This window comes from Artemia franciscana, chromosome 5 (genome assembly GCF_032884065.1).
Source record: "Artemia franciscana chromosome 5, ASM3288406v1, whole genome shotgun sequence".
NCBI classification, from domain to species: domain Eukaryota; kingdom Metazoa; phylum Arthropoda; class Branchiopoda; order Anostraca; family Artemiidae; genus Artemia; species Artemia franciscana.
In genome coordinates, this window is record NC_088867.1 from 46,604,763 (window position 1) to 46,629,081 (window position 24,319).

At 34.0% G+C, this 24,319-nt stretch overlaps 1 protein-coding gene across 2 annotated transcripts in view; it reads left to right on the plus strand.

The window, feature by feature from the left end:
* Positions 1-24,319, plus strand: part of LOC136027496 (zwei Ig domain protein zig-8-like) — a 315,403-nt gene that overhangs the window by 285,919 nt on the left and 5,165 nt on the right. For both annotated transcript variants that reach the window (XM_065704810.1, XM_065704809.1), the window contains exon 5: positions 2,108-2,256. In XM_065704810.1, coding sequence (XP_065560882.1) covers positions 2,108-2,256 — 149 coding nt within the window. The remainder of the gene's footprint in view (positions 1-2,107; positions 2,257-24,319) is intronic.

Genomic DNA, 24,319 nt, shown 5'->3' on the forward strand with positions numbered 1-24,319 from the left:
ATAATTTTGACAGTTATGACATTTTTGCAACATGACACTTATGCATTATTGGCCAATTGCCATTGGGGAAATCATTGTCGGAAAACAATTTTAAAAGAAAAAAAAATCTCACAATGTCTATAAATACTGTGATAATATATTCCGTACAAGATTACATTCATCGAACTTCAAATCTAAACTTTTTTCTTGGGGGAGGGGGTTATAATAATAAAACCTCAAATATCAATAAAGGAAAAAACATTAAGCCATTTTTGGGCTTCTTAACAGGCTCCATAAAACCCACATGCATCATACTCTATCAATAGTTAGATCTTTTAAAATACTATGTTATTTTTTTATTCCAGCAAGTATTTTTTTTTCCTTTTTTTCATCTCAAGAAAAAAAGCAAGAATTTCTGTGAAGGAAAAGTGATAATGGGCTTATTACTAAGAGAAGATTAAGTCATTAGCAAGATCCGTCCGCGAGAAATAAATGGTCTGCAAAGGCATAGAATATCATGAGCAAGTTATCTCATGCTTAGAAACAGTAAAAGCAGTTTTACGGACTGTTTAAGTTACCGTGGATCTTGAAATGTGGGGTGATTCTCAGTCCCTGGTTTATGGTTTTGTTTTCTTACAGGACACTTATTCCGAATTTGCTTTGGGATTTTCTACTACAGCCAAATTAGTCGACCAGAAATACTTTTCCTTCTGAATCTAACTTTATAGCTCACTATTTAGTCTCAAATTTTTCAGCGGGAAATTTTTGATAAAGAGTGATTAATTAGGTACTGCATTAAACGATCTATTCTGTACTTATTTCAGAAGAGTATAAGGTGCCCACTCTAGATCACACAAAATATAAAAAGTTCACGGATTTTCTGAATACAGTAAATAAAATACAATCTAAGTTTAGAGGTCAGGTATTTGATTAGTAACAATCTTCAACGAAATATAACGGAAATACTAAAATGCAGCAACCAATAGGAATTTAAATCAATAAAACTTTCATAAAGTATTATTGGACTAAAACGACGGGAAATATAAAAATTGGGACTCAATAATACCTTCATTACCTTGTAAAAGCTCAACTAAGACCGATAGAAGTCTTTGTCATTGTTTGCCTCCAGATCACCCCCTTGAGTATGATAAGGTCTTAGGTTTCACACTCTGCTCTAAAATAAGAAACAGTCCATGGTAAAATAAATGAAAAAACACTTTAAAGCAATTTTGTTTTACTTGTTTTTTTTTTGTCTGTAAATTTTAGATAAAGATAGAAGCTTAAATCAATCACATAAGAAATTAAACTTTACAGATATATACTTTCAGAACAGATCTTTTTTTTTCACGAACCTTGTATATTCACATTTTGTATTTTTCTTTTATCAGTGAGGGGGCATCTTCAAATCACTATCCTCCTTAACAGATCTTTTCCGAAACACCATCATTGTTTACTAAAAAGTATCCCTAGTTAAACTAGCAGGGTTAACATCAATATATATATATATATATATATATATATATATATATATATATATATATATATATATATAATCATTCAGAGGATTTAAAATTTCTATATAGTGATCTATATTTAAAAATAGTTTTGCCTGTTTTCTAGAGACAACCGATTTATTACCAACTATTTTTATTAGCATTGTATTACACGATATACGTTTCATAGGACAGCAGGAAATTCCGGAAATTACGTTCCCGGTTTATCGACTCTTATTTTTTAGACAAGAAATGTCGTTTTAGGTATCCAAGATAAGAAATTACGCGTTGATGTCTTGAGCTCTGATTTCTAACTGTTTCTGTAATGGGGAAAACAGCTATTTCAACATCTAAGGATTTACCTAAGTATTTTGAGAATAAAATATTATACCAAAAGTATATCGGATCAACGCAATCGAGGACACAGGTGGTGCAGTAAATCTTAGTGTAATAGAAATATCGCATAATATTTTTGTTTCATGGCCACCGAATATCTGTTCAAATGTATTTTTTGTTCACTACTTTTTTTAATATAGATTTCCAAACACGAGACGAGGAACTACTACTTCGCTTTTATTGTTCTTTACAACAAATCGCATTTCACAAGGTATTAATTTCTGTTCATAAAATTCTAGGGGAGGTGTCTCTCTAGAGACAGAAAGAACAGAATCAGGAATGACTTCAAAGCTGATGCTAACGCGAGCAGTCGTGGCGGATGGAGGAAACTATACCTGTGCTCCACCTGGAGCTGAGTCGGCTTCCGTTGTTGTTCACGTGTTAAACGGTGAGTTAAAAATATAAGGTAGGATTCCAGCCAATGACACCTCCCCTGGCTGAGCGGTCCTGGCTGAATGGATATTTCAGTCGGCATGCTAGAACTGAGGTTTCCAAAAATTCTCAAGTAACAGAGGGGAATTAAAGAAGGGACCTTTATTTTAAAAAAAAGTGACTTTTTTTGTTGAAACATTAAACATGCTATGCGTACATTGAAGATTAAAAGCCATATAATTATAGTGAGCCATAGGTCTCGAATTCAAACATCAAAGTTTTTGTTTTTCGTTTAATTTCAAATCATCCTCTTTCTTTAGGTCCACTTCAGAAAAATATCTCAAGAAACATACTGATTCATCTTTTATACTTTACTATTATAAAAAACTAATATTTAAAAAAACTTAATTTTTATTTAGTTTTCGCGTTTTATTTAATTTGTTGTTGTATAGTTTTCAAAAATCAAAAATTATTTATTATTATAATATGAAAAGTTGTTAATATGAAAAAACTTCATTCTTAAATTAGATCTTCGGCGGATTTAGGTTATAAATCTAAGTAAAGATGAGTATCGGGGTTGTCTGTGTTACAATTATGGAAGAATTTGATTTTTTAAGGGATAAGTGGCTTTTTAGAAGTTTAGTATGAAAATATTTGTATATAAAGATACAGATATAGCCTTAAAAGATTTATAATATAAAGATAAAAACCTTTAAAATTCAAATACAATCTTAGCAGTAGTTGCCACAACAAAATGGGGCTCACAGATGTACGTATCATCAAAATAACATCACAAAGGCGTGGCAGATTATGAGTTTTATAATCACAAGTCATTATTTAATATATTTCTTTTCGATCGTTTTTAGACCATAAGATAGTGTATTTACAGCTAGAGCTCAAATTGTTTAGTACATTGCTTATGGCTGTCTTTGCTATCTAATTTAAATACATCTCTAAAAGTCATTTTTTCTTAGATGTACTACTCAGCCATTTAAAGAAATAAATGATAAATTGTGAAAAACATCACACCTCTGACATATATTGAAGATAAATGTTGATAAACCTAAAATAGATACTTATTCGGGAAATTCATTCCATTTTAACTAATTGAGCCTTTTCTCGTGAAGACTGAAATCAATCTATTTGTCAAACACTTCCTGGAAACAAACAGTAAGTAAGGAGCAATTAGTGCTAACAGTAATCAAAGCCTGAAAAAATATTTTGTTTGCAAAATATAAAGCAAAAGAATTGCAGTTTAATGATACTTTTAAATAATGTAAAATTCATTAAGCTGTAACAAAGGCAGCGACATGGCAGTTTTTGGCTTGCAATCCGAAATCAGTGATATCGATGAAGTCATACAATATCAGGCTGGAAGATACATAAGCAGTAATAAAGCTGCGTGGCGAATTCTTTCATTTTGGATACATGAACGAAGTCAAGCTGTTGTTCACTTAGCGGTACATTTACAGAATGGTCAATGTGTTTATTTTTCGGATGCCAACGCGCAAACATATTAGGTTTCCGAGTCCCATAGGCCTTACTGTCACGTAGTGGTGTCTCCGTTCCTAAAAATGCACACAGTCAGTGGAAAAAAAGTGTTTACAATAAGAAACCAGCAAATCAGCAGTAGAAACGAAGTTTTTTATAGAGGAGAGACAAGGTGGTTCATGTCTTCTTAGTCTATTAAATCTAAACTCAAGTAAGTAGTTATCGTTGAAGCAAATAGATTATTATACCTATTTTTGTCTTTGCTACCATTTAAAGTAAATTGTACTAAGTATGTTAAATATTTGAATTCAGTAGAATCCCTTGGGAATATATCACTTTATTTAGAATGTTATTTAGTATATTTAGTACATTTACTTTATTTAGTATATATATATATCACTTTATTTAGTTATGTTTTACTCTTTTTGTCCTGAGTTACGGTTCACCGACAGATTCTTCATGTTCTTCTGCTTTTAGTTGTTTACTCTTTTTCTTCCTTTTTTTATTTCTAGCCAAACACCCTTTCCAGAAACACCTCTTATATTCTGCTGCTTGTTTTTGAATGTATTCATTCGGAGTAAATTACCTCCCTACTAGGCAGTAAATGTAAACCAGAAGTCGAAGTGTAAAGTAATAGTATATTATTACTTTACTATTTAAATTGAAGACACATGTTTGTTCGTAAAAGCATGCTGTATTTAAAAAAAAAGGAAAACAAAACAGAGGCCAAATTAATAAACGAAAAAAACTAGCAGTTTTAAGAAGCATTCGAATACTGCTGCAAAATAGAGTGTAATACTGCTGGTAAACAAAACAGAAAAAAAGGAAAACAAAACAGAGGCCAAATTAATAAACGAAAAAAAAATAGCAGTTTTAAGAAGCATTCGAATACTGCTGCAAAATGGAGTGTAATACTGCTGGTAAACAAAACAGAAAAAAAGGCAAACAAAACAGAGGCCAAATTAATAAACGAAAAAAACTAGCAGTTTTAAGAAGCATTCGAATACTGCTGCAAAATAGAGTGTAATACTGCTAGTAAACAAAACAGAAAAAAAGGAAAACAAAACAGAGGCCAAATTAATAAACGAAAAAAACTAGCAGTTTTAAGAAGCATTCGAATACTGCTGCAAAATGGAGTGTAATACTACTGGTAAACAAAACAGAAAAAAAAGGAAAACAAAACAGAGGCCAAATTAATAAACAAAAAAAAACTTGCAGTTTTAAGAAGCATTCGAATACTGCTGCAAAATGGAGTGTAATACTGCTGGTAAACAAAACAGAAAAAAGGGCAAACAAAAGAGAGGCCAAATTAATAAACGAAAAAAACTAGCAGTTTTAAGAAGCATTCGAATACTGCTGCAAAATAGAGTGTAATACTGCTAGTAAACAAAACAGAAAAAAAGGAAAACAAAACAGAGGCCAAATTAATAAACGAAAAAAACTAGCAGTTTTAAGAAGCATTCGAATACTGCTGCAAAATGGAGTGTAATACTACTGGTAAACAAAACAGAAAAAAAAGGAAAACAAAACAGAGGCCAAATTAATAAACAAAAAAAACTTGCAGTTTTAAGAAGCATTCGAATACTGCTGCAAAATGGAGTGTAATACTGCTGGTAAAGCTTTATTTTATTATTGTTTTCTTTTTAATGGATCTTCTAGAGGGGAGTGACAAAAATCAGTTAAATAGGTGGAGCTGTAATTTTTCACATTGAACCGTATAATTGAATGTCAGAAAGGAAATTCAAAATCCTTTTATGGAAAAAGATTTTAGTTGGTTATGCAGTCAATTTACTATTCTCTTCCGAGAATTTTTAAAATTGAATTTTTTTCAGAAATACCAATCCCAAACTGTCTTCCGATCCCAAACTGTATTCGTATGGAACGAGTAACTTTATTCCAAATTGGGACTGCTTTAAATCTTAGAAATGTCATTTCTCACTTATTGACAATTTTCTTTTGCTGTTTTTTTTTCAACGGGCCTTTTCCTTTTACTTTATTTCATTAATAGATAAAGAGAAACCACACGTGATAAAAAGAGTTCCAATAAAAAAGAATATAAGAAATATGATATGTTCCTAAAAAAATTCAATTTGCTTATAGCATGTACTCAAAAGATTTTTTTTCGTCTTATGCCTCTTCAATTTCTTGGAATGAGTGGTTTCAAGCTATTCGACTTGACGGAATGTGATCGTGTTTTTGTCTCTAAGCATGGACAAAACAAAAAGGTACCACTAAGTAAAAAATAGGGTTGATAGCGTTGAAATATCTAATCAAATTAAATCATGGTTTAATACAGACGTCTTTGTGCAAGAAAATGGCTTATTGGGTGAATCCATATTGGACGAGTGACCTTTTCACAAAATACTTCATAAGTTTCCATATCTTTCACATATTTTGACTATTTTACCTCCTTTTTTCCCTTGTTTTTCTTAAAAAATTTTAGATGTATATTTTGAAAGATAAAAACGTGGAAAATCAGTATTCTTTCTGTTTTATAGCTTTGAGTAAATTTTCAGAAATTTGATAAAGAAGCTGTATTTTACTTTAGTCGAAAGCATGAAGACGAAAAGCATTTTAAAGAGACGAAAGCTTAATGACGTGTATTAAGGAATACTAATAAATTTATAATTAGCATACTAACCACATTTATAAATATTATAGCAAATTTCCACTACCTTTTATGGAAGTTGGGGAAGTAATGACGTAGTTTTATTTACTAGGTTTAATCTTATTCGTCATATAAGTAGCAGTGGGTGGGAGTACACATTTTGTAAATCTATAGCTCTCCCATGGCCACTGGAGATTCTTCTTGTTTCAATTATATGCCAATTTATTCTAATAACATGAAATTTCTTATTTTAATAAATGAGGATTATTAAGATGAAGAATGAGTAAATAATATTAGCTCAGACTTTTTTAGTTCGGAACTCGGCAAAGTAATCATGGGCTGTGCAATAGCCTATGCCCTATAAAAGCTACTATACGCATACTTCCACAATTGTTACTACCACTCCTGCTGCTACAGCTAGTACTGCTACTTAGGCTCTCAGGAAGAGCTCTGGGTACTAAGTGTAAACTCTCAGGGCATGTATACGGGAATATTGAACTAACCAAAAGGCGCCTTGTGCTTATTGCTACTGCTACCACTGCAACTAATACTACTAAAACTACCATTGCCGCAGAGGCTAAGGGTATTAAGGTGAAACTTTTATGGAAGCTTTAGGGAGAAGCTAAACTAGATTAAAAAACAGATTATGCATGCAGTTTGTCAAAACAGTTATGGTCAGAACCCAAGGAAAATTTTGTACCTTATTTGCATAATTTACGTCAAATTCCACCCTTACATAGCTGATTAACGCTACGTTGACAAAGGTGATGCAGAAGCAATCTAACTGCCTATATGTGAATAGCTCACACATCCAAGGCATGAAATCATCGGCATTTCAATTTTTCTCCCCAAGAACTGTTTGTGCCCTTGAGTGATTAAACGAAAAAGCAGGTTTTTTTCCGCTGAAAGTAAGGATCAACATTAAAACTTAAACGAACAGAAATTGTTACAATATGGGAAGGAAACCCCCTCTAAAATACCTTGATCTTCGAACTAACGTTATTTAGAGTGTTCAAAAAGCTATCTTATTCTAATTTAACAAAAATTGTGTTTCATCTTGTTTTCGTAAAGGATTGGGATACAAAATCATACTTTAGCGTAAAGAGCGAAGTTTTTAAGAGAGAGCATCCCCCATATCCCACTACTACCCCCCCCCCCTCCGAGAAAGTTCGCCTCTCGAAAAATGTTTGTTTAATTACAAGTAACAAATGCTATTTGTAAGCAATGGGCAATAGGCTTTCCTTTTTTGAATTAAACGAAAAAAAAAAAACAATTTTTTTTTTTTACTAAGAGTAAGGAACGACACTAAAACTTAAAACGAATAGAAATTAGTCCGTATATGAAAGGTGCTGCTCCCCCTCAACGCCTTGCTCTTTACATTAAATTTGAACTCTTTGTCACAACTCTACTTTTTAAAACAATAAAAACTTTAGCGTAAAGAGTGAGGCGTTGAGGAGGGAACAGCTCCTTTTCATATACGGAAAGTGGAAGTGAGCCACAATGTAGTAAGTCTATTTCTGTTCGTTTTAGGTTTTAATGCTGCTCCTTACTGTCAGTTAAAAAAAAACTTTTTTTTGTATTTAATTTCTGAACGTTTTTCAACTAATGCAGGTTTCATTTTGGCCACCGTACATGAAAAGCTAGAGTCAAATTTGCAACATCTCCACATGAAAAATTGGCAGAAACCGTAATACTTCAAGGCCGGCACTGATGTTTTCAATAACTTAGTATTTTTATTAAAATCTTTGTAATATCCAATGCTATTACTACTACTACTAACAACTCATCGCAGCACTAAACCACCTGAAGCCACTAACACATTTGGGCTATATATTTGCATATTAGAGGGGGGCGGGGGGTAAAATACAGCGGGTCTGCATGCAAAATGGGTCAAGTGCAATTATTTTGCATATTATGAAGTAAGAATTGTTTTCCGACTTCTAAATATCCAAATACTTTACCCCTCCCCCTTATCTGTAAATATATAGCCCAAATTATATATTTCCCATCTATTCTGTCACTTGTCTTAGTCTTGTCTCGCGCTAAGCTGGAAAAAAACTAACGAAGACACCGGTTTGTTCTCGAGTTTTACACAGCGTAAACTTGATTGAGTGCTCATAATACACAAGTACCAAAATTCTCAAACTTGGAAAGCCTTATTTTCCATGGCGGGGAGGGCTCTGGGGGGTATTTTGCGCGGCGGTATTTTCCACAGGGTATTTTCTGCGGAGGGGGATATTTTTCGGGGGGAGGGGGTAAACGCCTAGAATAACGAGGAGGATATCCCCTCAACAATATCTCGCTCTTCACGCTAACGTTATTTAGGATTTTCAAATAGCATCTTATTTTAATTTAACAAGCCTTGTGTTTCATTTGCTGTTTGTAAAGGACTGGGATACAAAGTTGTTAGTAAAGTATTTTTAATATTCAATATAATAACGCTTTTATGAAATTAACAAGTTAATGATATTTTAAGAGAAACCCAAGTTTTTTAACTAAAACTATGGACCCGTGTTAAAACTTTAAATGAATGAAAATCTTCCCGTATATGAGGATGCTTCCCCCTCCTAAGCCCCTCTTTCTGTACGCTAAATTTTGACTTTTCTCTCAATTCTTCAAGAAAGACTTCACAAACATTAGGGCCACTTAATTAGAATAAAAGCTTTGTCAAAGCAATAGAGACTGTAGTTAAAAGAGCAAGGGAATTAGAGGGGTGCAGCACCACTCATATATGGACTAATTTTTTGTCTTTTTCAATTTTTTTTGTACTTTCAATTGAATTTTTTTTTCAAAATTTTAGTTTCTGATTGTTAATCAGATCAAATCCGGCTCCCTCAGGCTCCATCCCATGTCCCCACTCTGCACCCACCAACCCTCTTTAATAACTAATGATTTTATTTAAAAAAAAACTTATTATTTTTATTTAATTTCCATTCTGGTTCAGGAGTTGCTCTTAAAGAATTTGGACAAAAAGTAAAAATTTACGATTAATTAAAAGTATACGTATACTGAAGTATACGTATACTGCATACTAAACCATACTAAACTATAAACGTATACTGTATACTAAAATATAAGTAAACGTAATAATTCTGCCCTTTTTAAGTTTTGGTGTTGCTCCTTAGTCTACTTTCAGCTAAAACAAAACTTTATTAAAAAAAATTAACTTCTAATCTTTCTCAAATAAAACTGGGAAATCTGGCTCTTCTCCGTGAAAAATTCCTTCCCCCGCGGAAAAATTCTACCGTGGAAAGCTCTTTTCACGAAAAAATTTCCCCCCCTCCAGGGAAGTTCCCCCAAGACAATTCCATTCTAGCTGAAAACTCCATCCAGAAACTTTCTTGTGGACGATCTCAGGTGAAAAATGTTTCTTGCGCACTTTCATTTAAAAGTTTCCTTGAAAAGTTTCCCAGCAAAAAGCCTGCAAAAGGGTATTTTCCAGCAAAGGTTTTTTTACTGGGGAGGGTAGGGGTACGAAAGAAACTTTTAAAAATGCATTAAAAATGAGAAATTGATATATACTCCCTTATGATTTTTGGGTATATTTCTTGTCTACACTGTTATTATGAAAGTAAAGAATAACATTAAACCCCAAAATCAGCAGAATTAATTCCATACAGGAGGGGGATTGCTCCTTCCTTGTCCACACTTCCTCCTCAAGGTCAAAGAAACTTCGGAGTGTACTCATTAGATCAGAAATTGAGAGTTTTAGTCATTTTTTTATTAAGTCAAAAGGGATTGGAGACCAACCAGCTGCGTGGGGGTGATATTTTCCGTGTTTTTTCTGGGGGGTATATATCGTGGGGGGCTATTTTTTGCGAAGTTTATTTTCCGGGGGGGGCATAACGTCGGCCATCAAAAAAGAACAAGGAAATGTAAAAAAAACCGCTAATATATTTAGTTATGTCAAACGAGGCACGCTCAATGCCGATAAAAACCAAAAAAGAACAAAAACATCTAATTCCGTAAAGGAGGGGGATCGCCCCTTCCTTATTCACACCTCCAACTCAAGGTCAAAGAAACTTCGGACTGTGCTCATTAGATAAGAAATTGAGAGTTCTAGTCCTTTTTCCAGGGGTGGGGGTATTTTCCATGTTTTTTTTTCTATTTTTTGAACAGTGAATACTATTGACAATGCCTAATATTTAATTACTTTTCATCCCCATAAACGGCTTTGCGGCGTTATCAGTTTTTCATTACTTCGTATGCTAGATCATTATAGATGGCAATAAACCCCAATTTAGTTATCATAGCTTGTAGCTAGTTTCTAAAGATACTTTTTTTGAATTGATGTTTTTATAGTATTTTATTATCTATAGTTTTTCAAACAATTTCTTTGCCTTCTTTCCTTTATGGTGTAACCTGTGATACTGAATGAAAAAGGGGAGCTAATTGCTTATGGTTGCGTAACCTCGTTTTATTTGTTTGTTTACATTCCTTCTAAAGAAATCAATAAAGTATTAATGCAAGAAACAAATTAGAAACTATGCAGAGAAAAATTATCAGGACAAACAGAACAACCATTTTTAAATAACTTGACAAATTTTGAAAATTTTCTGCTGTCTCTTCACCTTTCGGCAATCTCTGAAAAGTTTGTTTTTAACTTCTATAGTTTTATCGCCTATTGCTAGAAGTATACTTTATTCCAAAACCTTTTGACTTTCGGAAGGAACGGGAACTATGGTTCGATTACAAATAAGCTGCAACTGAAATGGTTTTTGATCGTTCTTGTTGAGAAATAAAGATTGGCATTCAAATATGACTTCTGCGAGGTTTTTTTTCCTTCCAGGGGCTATGCACCACCATAAACTTTTACACAAATTTTCTTGCCTGGCTTGTATTCTCAATTTGAGCATCAGATCTCACCATTTATGGTTGAATAAACCCTCTCCTAGCTTTATATGATCACTTTCTTTCATATATATATATATATATATATATATATATATATATATATATATATATATATATATATATATATATATATATATATATATATATATATATATATATATATATATATATATATATATATATATATATATATATATATATATATATATATATATATATATATATATATATATATATATATATATATATATATATATATATATATATATATATATATATATATATATAGATGATTATAAATTTATCAAACAGTTCGTGGTAATGGACTGTAAGTAAGGAGTGACCCGGCTCGGTAGTAACTTTAACTCTAAGAAAACGAAGTTTTGATACCAATAGATATGCGAAAAAATTTGCTCATCATGGCGAAATCAAATATATAAGTTTCTTCAAGCTCAGTTCTAACCATGAAAGGCTACGAGCCTGAGAAAATTTCGCCCGGTTTTCGAAAAAGAGAAAAACGCCATCTAAAAGTCATATAATCTCAATGAAGATCACATCACCAGATTCAGCGTATCAGAGAACCCTATTATAGAGGTTTCAAGCTCTTATTTGCAAAAATGTGGATTTTTTTGGCCAGAAGAAAGATCACAGATTCGTGTTTGTTTTTTTTTTTTTTTCTAGGAGTGATCTTATCGACCCAGTTGTCCAAGAATTTTGGTAAAAGGCTCGTAGAGATGGAAATTAAATGTCCTGCTGCCCCTTTTAAGGGACCAAAAACACTGGAGGGCAACTAGGCTCCCTCCCATGCCCTTTATTCTCAAAATCCAGGGAAGCTCCAGGGAAAAGGTCTTTAAGTTACAAAATTTGCCCATTGTTTAAATATAGTATGTGTTTGGGGGAATTATGCATACATTTTAAGGGTGGGGGAGAATTTTGCAGCTGGTGGGATTTACGGGGAAAATTTTCCATGGAGAGGGAAATATCCAGGGGGTGAATTTTTCAGGGGAAATTTTAAACTGGGGGACTTTGCCTGAATTCTTATACGAAATTCTTCTGTCCTGCTTTTTCTTTCCCTACTCAATTTTGCCCCTGGAGATGTTAAGGGTAATTATCCGGGGTAATTTTCCACCGGGATTGAAATGTCTAGAGAATAAATTCCTTGGGGAGATAGATTTTTCCGTGGAGGTGTAGCCAGATTTCTTGGCATAATTAAAAAAAGGTCAGAAATTAAGTAACAAAACAAGTTTTATTTAACTGAAAGTAAGACTAGTCAATTTAAATCTGAGTTGCGTGTGGGGTTTCTTAGTAAGTATTCCTTCGAAACAGACTGAGATTGATGGAATTAAAATTGGCAATAATTGTTTATTGTTTTTTATTTTTGCTTTGGGATCTGGATATTATGATATTACCACGAACTCTTTGATAAATTTATATTCATCTCTGTATATATTTATAAATATATATATTTAATTAAAGGAAAATGTATCATTTAAAGCTGGGAGAGGGTTTATTCAACCATAAATTGTGAGATCTGATGCTCAATTTGAGAATACAAGCCAGCAGAGGAAATTTGTGTAAGAGTTTGTGGTGGTGCATAGACTCTGGAAGGAAAAAAAAACCTCGCAGAAGCCAAATTTGAATGCCAATCGTTATTTCTCTACAAGAAAGATCAAAATCCATTTCAGTTACAGTTTATTTGTAGTCAAACCATAGTTCCCGTTCCTTCCGAAAGTCAAAAGGTTTTGGAATAAAGTATACTTCTAGCAATAGGCGATAAAACTATAAAAGTTAAAAACAAACTTTTCAGAGATTGCTGAAAGGTGAAGACACAGCAGAAAATTTTCAATTTCCAAATATGTCATTTCAAAATGGTTGTTTTGTTTGTCCTGTTAAGTTTTCTCTGCATAGTTTTAAGTAGCTTATCGCATTAATACTTTGATTTATTTCTTTAAAAGGAATGTAAACAAACAAATAAAAAGAGGTTACACAACCATAAGCAATTAGCTCCACTTTTTCATTCAGTATCACAGGTTACACCATAAAAAAAGAAGAAAAAGCAATCGTTTGGGAAACCATAGCTAATAAAGTACTATAAAAACATCATTTCAAACAAAGTATCTTTAGAAACTATCTAGAAGCGATGGTCAGTAAATTGAGGCTTATTGCCATCTATAATGATCTAGCATACAAAGTAATGAAAAACTGATAGCACCGCACAAACGTTTATGGGGATGAAAGGTAATTAAATATTAGGCATTGTCACTAGTATCCAGTGTTCAAAGTTGTAAGTTGTCAAAGTTTAGAAGTTTAAAGTTTTCAAAGTTTAAAGTTTTCCGTCAAAATCTAAGAGCCTGAACAAATTTGCCCGATATTTCAAAAAAAGGAAAAAACACCTTCAAAAGGGCAAGCGATTTTGATGGACCAGTAAATCGTTAAATTCAGCATATCAGAGAACCCAATGAATAGGTTTCAAGGTTCTATCTACGCTCTACAGAAGTATAGAATTTTGCACATTTTTTGTAGTTGTAGTAGCAGTAGTAGTAGTAGCAGCAGTAGTAGTAGTAGTAATAGTAGTGGTAGCAGTATTATTGGTAATAGTAGTAGTAGTAGTAATAGTAGTGGTAGTAGTAGTAGTAGCAGTATTAGAAGTAGTAGTAATAGTAATAGTAGCAATAGTAGTAGTAGCAGTATAAGTAGTAGTAGTAATAGTAATAGTAGCAGTAGTAATGGTAGCAGTAGTAGTAGTAGCAGCAGTAGTAGTAGTAGTAATAGTAGTAGTAGTAGTAGTAGTAGTAGTAGTAGTAGTAGTAGTAGTAGTAGTAGTAGTAGTAGTAGTAGTAGTAGTAGTAGTAGTAGTAGTAGTAGTAGTAGTAGTAGTAGCAGTAGTAGTAGTAGTAGTAGTAGTAGTAGTAGTAGTAGTAGTAGTAGTAGTAGTAGTAGTAATAGTAGCAGCAGTAGTAGTAGTAGTAGTAGTAGTAGTAGTAGTAGTAGTAGTAGTAGTAGTAGTAGTAGTAGTAGTAGCAGTAGTAGTAGTAGTAGTAGTAGTAGTAGTAGTAGTAGTAGTAGTAGTAGTAGTAGTAGTAGTAGTAATAGTAGTAGTAGTAGTAGTAGTAGTAGTAATGGTAATGGTAGCGGAGGTAGTAGCAGTAGCGGTAGTACAATTTAATTCAACATCCCCCTAAACGTTTCCTTAAAGTTTTATTTTAGTACCATTTATCTTTAGATGTAGTAACACTGTTAGTAATGGTTTAAGAAGCAGAAGTGGAGGCAGTAGAAGTAGTAGTAGCAGTATAGCTTACATATAATACCTTCTGACTGGTTCAACAACCCCTTCAACATACTCTAAAAGTTTCAACATATTACCATAAGCTGTCCCAGGGAAACAGCTGATATACTCTTTGATAACCTACATCCGAATAGTAGGATTCGACTTAATTCAATATCAGCCTTAATATTCCCTGAAAGTTTCGCCTTAACTACTTTACCCTTGGTAATAGTGGTTATTGTAACAGTAGCAGTAGTAGCTGTAGTAGTAGTAGTAGTAGTACCGCCCACACGCGCAGTGGCTTAGTGGGCTAAAATTTCTGTACCAGTAGGCATCTGAGTGAAATACTTTTTTTACTACAAGGAGAAACATTTAATTCCCACAAGGTATTCAACGCATTTAATATGCATTTAGCGTTTAATATACTATTGGGATGCTAAAGGTTTATTCTCATTGAAAATAAAAAAAAACAAGTTTTTTCAACTGAAAGTAAGGAGCGACATTAAAACTTAAAACGAACAGAGATTACTCCGTATATGAAAGGGGCTATTCCCTCCTAAACACCCCGCTCTTTACGCTAAAGTTTGACCCTTTCTCACAACTCTATTTTTTTTAATAAAAAAAACTTTACCCTAAAGAGCGCGGCGCTTAGGAGGGGACAGCCCCTTTCATATACGGAGTAATTTCTGTTCGTTTTAAGTGTTAATGTCTCTCCTTACTTTCAGTTTAAAAACTTGTTTTTTTATTTAATTACTGAACGTTTTGAATTAATACATGTTTTGATTTGGGTTCTCAGCAAATGAATAATTAAAACAAAATTTGTATATTAATTTTTTTGGGCTAAATGGCTGTCTCATAGTTTTGATATGACGATTTTGAGAAAAAAGGGGTGGGATAGGAGGCCCATTTTTTCGGATTTTTCGGTTACTTAAAAAGGCAACTAGAACTTTTAAATTTTTATTAACGTTTTTATTCATAATGAATATACACAACTTACGAATTAACTTACGTAACGAGCTTCTATATTTGTATATTTTTATTACGTATATGAAAGGTTTCGCCCCCTCGTTAATGCCTCGCTCTTTATACTAAAGCTTAAATTTTATCCCAATTCTTTAATAATAACCCCTGAATCACAATCGTTGTAGAAAAAATTGTTGAAATTACAAAAATACTTAAGCATAAAGAGATATTTAGGAGAAGATGAACATCCTCAGATGCGTAATAATTTCTGTTCGTTTTAAGTTTTAATGCTGCTCCTTACATCCAGTTAAAAAAAAACTTCTTAATATTTATTTTTTCATTGTTTTTTTTAAAGAATGCTAGAAAATTCTGCGCCCCCTTGATGGAATTCCTCTTCCCACATGGTAAATTCTCCATGAGAAGATTATCCCACATAACCCCTCCCATTGACCCCTCCCCCCAACCAGAAAAAATCCCCCCTGAAAACATCTTTACACTTCCCAATAACCATTTCTATATGTAAACAATGGGCAAAGTTTGTGACTTGCAGCCCTCCCTCATTGACTGTGGGGGAGTAAGTCATCTCCAAAGACATAGCTCTTAGGTTTTTGGAATATGCTGAACCAAATGGCTATCTCGAAATTTTGAGCCGGTGACTTTGGGGAAAAATGAGTGTGGGAGGGGGCCTAGGTGCCCTCCAATTTTTTGGTCACTTAAAAAGGGAACTAGAACTTTTTATTTCCGTTAGAATGAGCCCTTTTGTGACAGTCTAGGACCACTGGTTCAATACGATAATAAACACGCACTCGCGATCGGTCTTCTCGCAAAAAATACAAAATTCCGCATTTTTGTAGATAGGCGCTTAAAACTTCTACAGTAGCGTTCTCTGATACGCTGAATGTGGTGGTGTTATTTTTGTTAAGATACTATGACGTTTGAGGGATGTTTTCCCTTATTTCCGGAAATAAAGCAAATTTTCTCATAGGTTTGTAACTGTTGATGGGTTAGAATAAATTTGATGAGACTTTTATATTTAAAATCAGCGTAAAAATCCAATTCTTTTGATCTATCTATAGTACCAAAACCGCGCTTTTATAGTTTTGGTTACTATTGAGCCGGGTCGTTAACACGAACTGTTTGATGAATAAAATTGAAAAGTAAAATTCTTTTTATAATAAATAAATTGAAAAAATAAACTTTGAATACTGTAATATGTATTTTCATTTCAATGCTGTAAAAACTGGAAAAGAGAATGTTTGCAATACAATTCGCTTTCAATGAAGCGCCAATGTACATTTTTAGTAGGATTTACATTTTTTAAACATGAAAGGAGGCAGTAGCTAAATTCTTGTTTGTAGTGAGACTAAATTTGTCGTGAATGGTCTTGGGAAGAGATAAGGTTAGACAAAATATTTGATATATGATGATGTAACTGCTGAAAAGCCAATCAAATAGTTCGTGGTAACAAACTGTAGTAAAGAGCGACCCGACTCAATAGTAACCAAAACTCTAAAAAATGGAGTTTTGATACCAATAGCTACATCAAAATTACATTTTAATGCTGATTTTAAATATATAAGTTTCATCAAGTTTAGTCTTACCCATCAAAAGTTACGAGCCTGAGAAAATTTCACTAATTTTAGAAAATAGAAAATTACCCTAAAAGTAATAGAATCTTAACGAAAATCACACCATCAGATTCAGCGCATCAGAGAACCATATTGTAGAAGTTTCAAGCTCCTATCTACAAAAATGTGATCACGGATGCTTTTTTTTCAGGGGTGATCGTATTGATCCGATGGTCCTAAAATCTTGCAAGAGGGCTCATTCTAACATAAATGAAAAGTTCTAGTGCCCTTTTTCAGTGACCAAAAAAATTGAAGGGCACCTAGGCCTCCTCCCACGCTAATTATTTTCTCAAAGTCGCCGGATCAAAATTCCAAGATAGTCATTCTATTCAGCGTAGTCGTAAAACTTTATAACTATGTCTTCGGGGACCACTTACTCCCCCACACTTCCCGTGAGAGGGGTTACTAGTTAAAAACTTTGACCAGTGCTTGCATATAGTAATGGTTATTTGGAAGTATACAGACGTTTTGAGGAGGATTTTTTGGTTAGAGGGTTGAGAAGAGGGGGATATGTTGGGAGAACTTTCCTTGGGGGAATTTGTCATAAAAAGAAAATATCCATGAAGGGAGAGTAGGATTTTCTAGCAATATTTAAAAAAAAACAATGAAAAAATAAATATGAAAAAGTTTTTTCAACTGAAAGTAAGGAGCAGCATTAAAACTTAAAACGAACAGAAATTATTACGCATATGATGGGCTCACCTCCTCCTAATACCTCGCTCTTTACGCTAAGTATTTTTAGTTATTTCAACTATTTATTCTACGGCTTTTGTGATTCAGGGCTCATTCTTAAGAAATTGGGACAAAATTTAAGCTTCAGTGCATAGAGCGAGGTACTGACGAGGGGGTGAACCCCCTCATATACGTAATAAAAACATGAGAGTACAGAAGTTCTTTACGTAAGCTAATTTGTAAGTTACGTATATCTTTTACTAATAAAAACATTCGTAAAATTAAAAGTTCTAGTTGCCTTTTTCAGTAACCAAAAAATCGGAGGGCAACTAGGCCTCCTCCCCCACTCCTTTTTTCTCAAAATCATTCGATCAAAACTATGAGAAAGCCATTTAGCCAAAAAAAAAATATGCAAATTTTGTTTTAATTATTCATGTGCGGAGAGCCAAAATCAAAACATGCATTGATTCAAAAGCGTTCAAAAATTAAATAATAAAAAAGACAAGTTTTTTTAACGGAAAGTAAGGAGCGACATTACAAATTAAAACGAACAGAAATTACTTCGCATATGAAAAAGGCTGTTTCCTCATCAACGCCCGGTCTTGACGCTAAAGTTTTTTACTGTTTTAAAAAGTAGAGTTAAGAGAAAGAGTCAAACTTTAGTGTATAGAGCGGGGCTTTGGTGAGGAAGCAGCCCCTTTCATATACGAAGTAATTTCTGTTCGTTTTAAGTTTTAATGTCGCTCCTTACTTTCCGTTAAAAAAAACTTTTTTTTTTCATTTAATCAGTTGAAAATTTGATTTTACTGTAATTTCATTTTTTATTTTCAATGTTGTAATAAGCACGTAAGCAGATGTTTGTAATAAAGCGTTATTTTCAGTAAAGCGCCAATGGCGCAGTAGGTTTAAGGCTTTTACAGTTAGGGAAGGATGCAGTGCCCACACTCTTCTTTGAATTGATTTTCGTTCGTTTAAATCTTTTTCGCATATGACTTAATTTTCTGTTTACATTCCTTTTGAAGAAATCGAAGGGGACTAAAATTCTTTTCTTTCTCTATATCAAACAGTTCGTGGTAACGAACTGTAGTAAGGAGCCACCCGGCTAAAGTTTTACTCTTTCTCTCAATTCTTCTTTTTAAAACAGTAAAAAAACTTTAGCGTAAAGAGCGGGGCGTTGATGAGGAAGCAGCTTCTTTCATATACGAAGTAATTTCTGTTCGTTTTAAGTTTTAATGTCGCTCCTTACTTTGAGTTAAAAAAACTAGTTTTTTTATGTAATTATATTGCTAAATCAGACAAGGTGTCTGCTAGACAAGTAAGACTTGAGACCCTTTGTCCGAGAGGACAGAGGTGCGAATCCCAGTGTTGCTGGTAATTTGGTTTGAATGGGAGCCATTGACATGACTCTGTGATTTCAGACAAAGTTAACCCAGACCTAAATGGGTACCTGGAGAATCCAGGAAGGTAAAAAGAAAAGTTTTTGCAGAAAACCAGAGAAGATCAAATTTTTTCTTTCTCTATATTATATTACTGCATCAGACAAAGTGTTTGTTACACAAACTAGACTTGAGAAACTTTTTCCAAGAGGACAGGGGTTTGAGTCCTGATGTCGCTGGCTATTTGGTTTGAAAGAGCGTCATTGACATGACTCCGTAATCTCAGCCAAAGTCTAACCAGCCCTAAATGGATACCTGGAGAAATCTTGGGAAGGTAAGAGGAAGGGTGTGAGAAAGAACAGGATGGCTGGCCCCAGTCCCCCATTGTATTCCCTGGCTGAAGGGTCATGAAACAGAGATTAGCACCACTGGCAAGGATTGTAAAAATCCAACGTCGTATTCCTTACCTTTTTGCCATCAGAGCAGCCTATCAGTTGTAATTTTATTAACCTGATCGCGCCCCAAATGATCAATTTAAAAGAGTCACTTGTTTCCTATTCTTGTTTCAGGGCTTCTCTCATTGAAACAATTTTTTAAGATAAGAAAGGCAAGGGATCATTTTACTATATATTTTCGATTCAATTTTGTAGTCAAGGCTTCTATTTCCTGATCGAATTTTTGGTACATAATTTCTTTCCAGTCGTACAGTTTTAATATTTCAAAGCAAGACCACACTTTAACTATCATTCAACAGCTTAGATTGACCTGTATTCCATGAATGGATTAGATTTTGAGATTTATTTCATATAAAGTTTTTTAGATTAAAAAAATATATTTAAAAAATTGGCCATAAATCACTAAATTAAAGGAAATTTATATTTTTAAGCAAGTTTCAATATTTCTTTATGAAAAAGTCTAAGAGGTATCATATTTTAACTCAATAGATGGATAGATTTGAATCTAATGAATCCAGTGTTTTAAAAGACCTTTCGATACAAACTAGAGCTGGCTGTAGACTGTGAATCAAACAAGAGCTAAGAGCTCATATGGCACTTGTGACGAGGCGGGAAGAGCTAAGAGCCAAGAGATCATATGGTATGAGCTCTAACAAAATTCTATGAATCAATAGATTGATTTAAAAAGGAAAATAAGAGGCTTAATGCCGGTCAAGATTTACAATAAGAGCTCTGAGTCATAAAGTCCTTCTAAATATCAAAATTCATTAAGATCTGATCACCCACTCGTAAGTTATAAATACCTAATTTTTTCTAATTTTTCCTCTCCCTTTTGCCCCCCAGATGGTCGAATCTGGGAAAACGACTTTATCAAGTCAAATTGTGCAGCTCCCTGACACGCCTACCAATTTTCATCGCCCTAGCACGTCCAGAAGCACCGAACTCACCAAATCACTGAAACCCTCCCCCAACTCCCCCAAAGAGAGTGAATCCAGTACGATTCTGTCAATCACGTATCAAGGACATTTGTTTATTCTATCCACCAAGCTTCATCCCGATTCCTCCACTCCAAGTGTTTTTCCAAGATTTCCCCCTCCAACTCCCCCCAATGTCAAAAGATCTGGTCGGGATTTGAAATAAGAGCTCTGAGACATGAATTCCTTCTAAAAACCAAATTTCATTACGATCCGATCATCTATTCGTAAGATATAAATACCACAATTTTCATGTTTTCCAAGAATTCCGGTTTCCCCCTCCAACTCCCCCGAATGTCACAGGATCTGGTCGGAATTTGAAATTAGAACTTTAAAGCACAAGATTCTTCTAAATATCAAATTTCATTAAGATCTGGTCACCCTTTCGTAAGTTACAAATACCTCAATTTTCAAAATCCCTCCCCCCCCCCAATTCCACCAAAGAGAGCAGATCCGGTCCAGTTATGTCAGTCACGTATCTTAGACAGGTTTCTATTCTTCCCATCCAGTTTCATCCTGATCTCACCGCTTTAAGTATTTTCTAAGATTTCCGGTCCCCCCAACTGCCCCCCCCCCCCAATTACGCTTGATCCGGTTGAGATTTAACATAAGATATCTGAGTTACGAGATCCTTCTAAATATGAAGTTTCATGAAGATCCGATCACTCCTTCGTAAGTTAAAAATACGTCATTTTTTCTTATTTTTCAGAATTACCCCCCCCCCCCCCTCAATTAAGCGGACCCGTTCCAATTATGTAAATTACGTATGCAAGACTTCTGCTTATTTTTCCAACCAAGTTTCATCCCAATCCCTCCAATCTAAGTGTTTTCCATCATTTTAGGTTTCCCCACCCCTAACTTCCCCCAATGTCACCAGATCCGGTCAGGGTTTAAAATAAGAGCTTTGAGACACGATATCTTTCTAAATATCAAATTTCATGGAGATCCAATCACCCGTTCGTAAGTTAAAAATACCTCATTTTTTTTATTTTTCAGAATTAACCCCCCCCCCCCAACTACCCCAAAGAGAGCGGATCCGTTCTGGTTATGTCAATCATGTATCTAGGACTCGTGTTTTTTCCAAACAAGTTTCATCCCGATCCCTCCACTCTAAGTGTTTTCCAAGTTTTAAGTTTCCCCTCCCAACCCCCCCAACCCCAATGTCACCAGATCCGGTCGGGTTTAAAATAAGAACTCTGAGCCATGATATCCTTCTAAATATCAAATTTCATTGAGATCCGATCACCCGTTCGTAAGTTAAAAATATCTCAATTTTTTTAATTTTTCAGAAATATCCCCCCCCCAACTACCCCAAATGGAGCGGGTCCGTTCCGTTTATGTCAATCATCTATCTAAGACTTGTGTTTATTTTTCCCACCATGTTTCATCCCGATCCCTCCACTCTAAGTGTTTTCCAAGTTTTAGGTTTCCCCCTCCCAACTCCCCACCCCCGTCACCAGATCCGGTCGGGATTGAAAATAAGAGTTCTGAGACACGATATCCTTCTAAATATCAAATTTCATTGAGATCCAATCACCCGTTCGTAAGTTGAAAATACCTCATTTTTTCTAATTTTTAAGAATTACCCCCCCCCCCCCAACTACCCCAAAGAGAGCGAATCAGTTCCGATTATGTCAATCATGTATCTGGGACTTGCGCTTATTTTTGCCATCAAGTTTCATCCCGATCCCTCCACTCTAGGTGTTTTCCAAGATTTCAGGTTTCCCCCCCTCCAACTCCCCCCAATGTCATCAGATCCGGTCGGGATTTAAAATAAGAGCTCTGAGACACAATATCATTCCAAACATCAAATTTCATTAAGATCCAATCACCCGCTCATAACTTAAAAATACTTCATTTTTCTATTTTTTCCGAATTAACCGGCCCCCCCACTCCCCACCCCAGATGGTCAAATCGGGAAAACGACTATTTCTAATTTAATCTGGTCCGGTCCCTGATACGCTTGCCAAATTTCATCGTCCTAGCTTACCTGGAGGTGCCTAAAGTAGCAAAACCGGGACCGACAGACAGATCGACAGACAGACAGACCGACAGAATTGGTGATTGCTATATGTCACTTGGTTAATACCAAGTGCCATAAAAACATGTTTCACAGAGAAATACGGTCATAAATAGTTCATGTGCCACTTGACATAGTTACAGGATGGTATCTTTTGATATAACATCAAATATATCTAAAATGTCCAGAAATTTATATATATGAATTGATAGTATTTCCTTGAAGGATGGCATAAGTTAAGTCTCATTACATGTCAATAACAAATATTAATGATTACATTTGTGCCATCTGCTGTCTATTATTTTCTTGATTCTTTCTAGCTTTCTTAGTTACTTACTTTTATGATTCTACTGGATGCGCATGACGTTCCAAAGTAATATAATCATTATTAATATGAGTAGTTTGTCGTTTTATTTTTGTTGATAAATTAAAAAATAAAAGTATCTCACCTGAATATATTGTTTTGATTCCTTTATAGAAGAATTATATCTATTTGCAAATAATTATTTTGACATCAAACAAAAGGAAACTACTGTACTAATTCAAGTTTGATATTGTATACATGTCGGTCTCTTTATACGTTTTTGTGTCGGTGTTTGTTTTAGAATTCCTATTGCTAAATTAAAAGACAAATTTCTGACACTAGAAAAGATAAACGGAAACATTTAAACATATAGCAATAAAAATTCAAATTAAACTTAAGCTCTTTTTCCATAGCAGCGATGAATCGTGTCTTTATCTGTTTTTATATGTCTCTTGTTGTTTTGAAGCATATTCGCTTTGTTTTATATCTTTATTAAATGAAAAGAAAACAAGTTTTTTTAAACTGAAAGTAAGGAGCAACATTAAAACTTAAAACAAAAAGAAGTACTCTGTATATGATGGGACTGTCCCCTCCTCAATGTCCCGCTCTTTACACTGAAGTTTTTTATTGTTTTAAAACGTAGAGCTGTGAGAAAGAGTCAAATTTTAGCGTAAGTAATGGTGCGTTGAGGAGAGGACAGCCCCTTTCATATACGGAATATTTTCTGTTCGTTTTAAGTTTCAATGTCACTTCTTACTTTCAGTTAAAAAAACTTGTTTTTTTCATTTAATTTCTGAATGTTTTTGAATTAATGTAGGTTGTGATTTTGCCTCACCGCATATGAATAATTAAAACGAAATTCGCATATTAATTTTGCGTTTTTCTTGGGTAAATGGCTTTCTCAAAGTTCTGATCGGATGATTTTGAGAAAAAATGGGCGAGGGAGGGGGCCTAGTTGCCCTCCAATTTATTTGCTTAATTAAAAAAGCCACTAGAACCTTTAATTTTATTTAAGAACGTTTCTATTAGTAATAAATACTGGTAACTTAAAATTAACTTATGTATTCAACTTCTATATTCGTGTATTTTTATTACGTCAATGAGGGGGTTCCTCGCTCTTTACACATAAGTTTGAATTTTGCTCCAGTTCTTTAAGAATGACCACTGAATCACAAAGGCCGTTTAATCAGAATAGATAGCTCTTTTGAAATTCCTAAAAACACTTTAGCGTAAAGAGTGAGGTATTTAGGAGGGGATAAACCCTCCTCATATACGAGATAATTTCTGCTCGTTTTAAGTTTTAATGTTGCTCCTTACTTTCGCTTGAAAAAGCTTGTTTTTTAATTTTTTTTCAGAACAATTTTGAATTAACGCAGGCTTTGATTTTCGCTCACCGTACATGAATAACTAAAACGAAATTTGCATATTAATTTTATGTTTTGGCTAAAAGGCTTTCTCAAATTTTTGAT